This window comes from Otolemur garnettii, unplaced genomic scaffold (assembly GCF_000181295.1).
Source record: "Otolemur garnettii isolate 467f Iridium unplaced genomic scaffold, OtoGar3 scaffold00016, whole genome shotgun sequence".
NCBI lineage: Eukaryota > Metazoa > Chordata > Mammalia > Primates > Galagidae > Otolemur > Otolemur garnettii.
Window position 1 is genome coordinate 22,416,674 of NW_003852411.1, and position 5,133 is coordinate 22,421,806.

Sequence of the window (5,133 nt, forward strand, 5' to 3'; positions counted from 1 at the left end):
TGAATTGACAGGTTTTTTTCTTTCAACACTTTAAATATTCTATCCAAGAATCTTCTGGCCTCTGTATTTTTTTTTTTTTTTTTACCAAGAAATCAGCTATTAATTTTATCAAGAACTCCTTGTACATGATGAGTATATTTTCTCTTGCTGCTTTCAAGATTCTCTCTTTATCTTTGGCTTCTTAACATATTGATTATAGTATGTCTTATTGTGGATCTCTTTGAGTTTATCTTTTTTTTTGCAGTTTTTGTCTGGGGCTGGGTTTGAACCAACCATCTCTGGTATATGGGGCCTGTGCCCTACGCCTTTGAGCCACAGGTGCCGCCTCTCTTTGAGATTATCTTAATTTGAGTTCATTATGCTTCTTGGATATGTAAATGTATGCAATTTATCAAATTTGGGGGATTTTTTTATCTATTATTTTTTCTAGTATTCTCCCTGCTCCTTTCTCTTATTTCCTACCCTCATTATGCAATTTTGGGGATTTTTTTTTGTCCGTTATTTTTTCTAGTTATTTTCCTTGCTCATTTTTCTTTCTTCTTTCCTACCCTCATTATGCATATGCTCATTTCAGTGACCACGTAGCTATGTTGTCCTGATAAAATTTCAAGTTAGGCAAAACAAAGGGGAGACCCTTGGAGTAGATCCCAAGGAGACTCTAGTCAGGTTCAAAATAATTCCTTGGTAGCAAGGTCCACTTAACTTCCTCTAGAACCACATGCCTGCAGTGACACCATGGGCAGCCGTCTTCAAGACTGCCATGTGCTAGAGAGTGGGTGGTGTCCAGAGTAAGTTAAAGCAGCACAATAAACTACCGCCCTATTTTTATAGCCTCTCTTATGACTAAACATCCACTTGGTTGCTGTAAACTTTTATTTTCCAGAATTCCAATGAGGTTTACTGTGATAGTTTTTGCCAATTTTTAAAATGTTTCCTGGGGAGTACCAGGGTCTAGAAATTTCTACTCTGCTATTTTCACTTAGCCATTATCTTTTGATGTATTGCTTCTGTCCCTGTTGTCTCTTACCTCTTTCTTTGGAACTTCAGTTACATATATCAGACCTACTCAGTGTGCATGCCTAAATTATACTATCTCTTGTATTTTATATCTTTTTGTCTCTTTTTCTTATTCTGGATATTTTCTTCTAGTTCATTTTTTATGTCAATTCTCTTCCCAGCTTTATCTAATCTGTTATATCTATTCATTGGTTTCTTAATTTGATTATTATATGTTTAACTCTAGAAATTTAAAAAATCTAATTCTAAACATCTAATTCTTTCTGTAAATTACTACTAAGCATAATGATTTATTTTTTAATATCCTATATGGAAATATAAATGTATAAATAACTGATGGTGGTCTAGGATGACATTCTCTTTATTCAGAGAAGATCATTTTTTGTTGATGATAGTAAAGGATACTGAAAATCTGGGGTCACCTTAATTAGTTCCCATGGATTCAGATCAAGTCATGTTAAGCTGGGCTTTTTGGTCTTGTTGGTGACTGGTCTACATCTGTTGCACAATTATTCCTAGGATGTATTCTTCCTGTTTCCAATCCAAACCTGGAGCTTTACCAGGCCACTGCTATTTTCTGTACCCTGGACTTCATTCGTGTGTCCCTAGCTACATGTGTCTAGTAAAATAGCCTTTTCTTCATCTCTTTTCAATTTGCTAACGCATCTGGGGAAAAGCAGCCTCAAATTTAAGAGTTATCTCCATTTTCTTTTTTTCCTGGATCTTGACACTAATTTTTCTGCCTTGTTAGTTCTCTTGTACCTTCAAACAGATGCACACATTAATGTTTTTGACCCCATCTTTTGGGAGTTTCTTAAAAGGATTATTGGCTTGAATTATCTAATCCTTTAATCCTCTATTACCAAGGCTTAATTTAGTAATAGATGGTCAAACTTATTTGGGGGCTACCTATATAAAAAGTATATAGACTTGTAAGCATTTAGGTAAATATAAAAGATTATTTTTTCTTTTTATTTTGATTTGTTAAAATGCATGTGGCTTTAAAGAAAAATATTGAAACTTCTGTGTAAGCAATAGGGTTTTAGATGTAATGCATATGACAACTATAACAAAGGATGGGGGTGGGTGGGCACTGGACTTACAGTTTTGTGAAGTAGTACAATATTAACTCTTAAGTACCTTGTGGAAAGGGTTAACTAAAGCATTATTTTTCCCTAAAGCAACCACTAAAACAATTTTTAAATGTACATAGCTAAACCATCTAGTAGACAAAATGGAATTGAAAAAAAAATTTCAAAAGGGTAGCAGGAAAGTAATCAAAACACAGAGGTGCCAAACAGGAAATAAAAAATGAAATGGCACACCTGAATCCATCCATGTCAGTAATTATATTAAATAATTTAAACCAATGCTCTCCAATAGAACTTTCTTCACCGTGGAAGTGTCTTATATTCGTATCACCCAATACATAGCCACTAGCTATATAGCCAATGAACACTTTAAATGTGGCTAGTGAAACTGAGGAATTACATTTTTAATTACCTTATTTTAACTTTGAATGGAACCGTTTGACTAGTGACCATTGTATAGCACATAGATCTTGATGTTCCAACTGAAAGGCAGAAATTAGTAGCACTGATTTTAAAAAGAAAGAAAAGCAAGATCCAACATGTCATACACAAAAAACACACTTTTTTATGTGAACACAGATTAGTTAATAGCAAGTGGATGCAATCAAGCAGTAAATACACAAAGGCTGGAGTGACTATGCTAATAGCCGATAAAATAGACTTTAAGAAAAAAATAAATTATCAAACAAAGAAATACCTCATACTGGTAAAATCTGCTACACCCAGATAGTTTTAAAGGCAAATTATAACTAAACCTTCAGGAAACAGATGATTCCAATTTTACAGAGTTTTTCCAAGGAATCTAGAAAGTAAACCCCACCTAACTCATATTAAGATTTTAGAATAATTTTCATCTGAAAACCAGGAAAAAGACATTCTTAAAAAGGAAAATTGCAAGCTGGTATCACTGATGAAGAAGATGCAAATTTAATTCAATGGTATAATAAGACACAGCATCATCAAGTTGTGTGAATCCTTAAGAATATGAATATCGTTTAATATAATGAATTTGATTTTAGTACGCTAATGGAAAAAAGGAGAACAGTGATCATCCAATGGATGCAGAAAAATGATTGGTGACATCTATGATTTCAGGAAGAAACTGAAAACAGAAATAAAAGGGAATTGTAATACAAATGTGTTTAATGTGGAGACTTTAGAAACATTTTTCTTAACATTTAGAATGATCCACTGATGCCTTTATAAACACCTGAACATTTCACTAGGTGTCCTGAATAGGCAGTAATATAAGGAGAAAAGGAGGTATAAAGATAGGGGGGAATGAAACTGACATTATTTGCAAATGATACAACTCTATATTGAAAACCTAAAATAGGGTGGTGCCTGTGGCTCAAGGAGTAGCCCCATATATTGGAGGTAGTGAGTTCCAGCCCAGCCCCAGCCAAAGAAAAAAACAGCAAAAAAATAAATATGGTGCCAACCCCATATACTGGAGGTAGTGGGTTCAAACCCAGCCCTAGCCAAAGAAAAAAATGGCAAAAAAATAAAGAAAAAAAGAAAACCTCAAATAATGTTCAAACCATTGGCATTAATATCAGGGTGTTGAGAAATTGTGAACTGAATTTAACATCTTTATACCTCCCACTCCCAAACTTGAATTTTGATATATTGATTTAAAAATTAAGTTAGAAAAAAGTTTAAAAAGATACCACAAAAGGTGCTGATACAATTGATTACTTTTATGGAAAAAATTTTAAATTACATTCCCACTCACAAGACACAAAAATAATTTACAAGTAAATTGAAGACTAAAATGTGAAGATCAAGAAAATATTTAGCACCATAGAGGAAATTGATGACCTTAAACAGAGCACTTTTGGTATGATAGAATTGGAGTTATGTGACAGCCAGCATCTAATTAGAATTTTTAATCTGATTATGACTTTTTAATTTTGTATTATAGGAAAGTTAAAGGAGGGAATATTGATGTGCATCCATCAGAAAAAGCACTCATTGTTCAATATGAAGTGGAAGCTACCATTCTTGGAGAAATGGGAGATCCCATGTTGGGAGAACGAAAGGAATGCCAAAAAATGTAAGTTTATTTGTGCACATTTTGCAAGTAGTAACCTTTATACAAATCTGATGTTATTTCAGTCTGCATAGATGATAAGTGATTATGACATTTTTCTATACATACATCATCTTAATGAAGGAGAGATTATATTAAACTATAAACATGGAGTATATTTTAGAGAAAATAAGGTTTTTGTAAGTTTAATGTTGAAGCATATGTATTGTAATACATCCCATTTAGTAAGTGCATATAATAGAATATAAACTACTAACTTGTGAAATCAATCATATGAGATATGTTTATGTGGGCTTTTTTTAGCGTAATTTAGGAAATTCATATCTTAAGGGATCCTGTATTCTTTCTTTCTTGGAAACTGCCGGAAGTACTATGATTCCCAAATGGAACACAGACCTTGAATTCATCCCTTGAAAATCTCTGAAAAGATGCAAAAATTCTCAACAAAATCCTAGCCAATAGATTACAGCTTATCATCAAAAAAGTCATACATCATTATCAAGTAGGTTTCATCCCAGGGATGCAAGGCTGGTTTAATATACATAAATCCATAAACGTTATTTGCCATATCAACAGAAGCAAAAACAAAGCCCATATGATCCTCTCTAATAGATGCAAAAAAGCATTTGATAAAATCCAGCATCCTTTTCTAATTAGAACACTGAAGAGTTTAGAAATAGGTGGCACATTTCTTAAACTGATCGAAGCTATGTATGACAAACCCACAGCTAATTATTTCACTGAATGGAGTTAAAGTGAAAGATTTTCTACTTAGAACTGGAATCAGACAAGGTTGTTCTCTGTCACCATTACTATTCAACATAGAATAGTTCTACCCAATACAATTAAGCAAGACAAGAAAATAAAGGGCATCCAAATGGGAGCAAAGAAGGTCAAACTCACCCTCTTTGCTGATGATATGATCTTATAGTTAGAGAACCCCAAAGATTCAACCACAAGACTCTTGGAAGT

The 5,133-nt window shown here is 33.3% G+C and overlaps 1 protein-coding gene across 1 annotated transcript in view; it reads left to right on the forward strand.

The window, feature by feature from the left end:
- KIFAP3 (kinesin associated protein 3) overlaps positions 1 to 5,133 on the forward strand; it is a 143,836-nt gene that overhangs the window by 9,238 nt on the left and 129,465 nt on the right. The window contains exon 2 of the mRNA XM_023510720.1: positions 4,033 to 4,164. Within this exon, the coding sequence (XP_023366488.1) occupies positions 4,033 to 4,164 (132 nt within the window). The remainder of the gene's footprint in view (positions 1 to 4,032; positions 4,165 to 5,133) is intronic.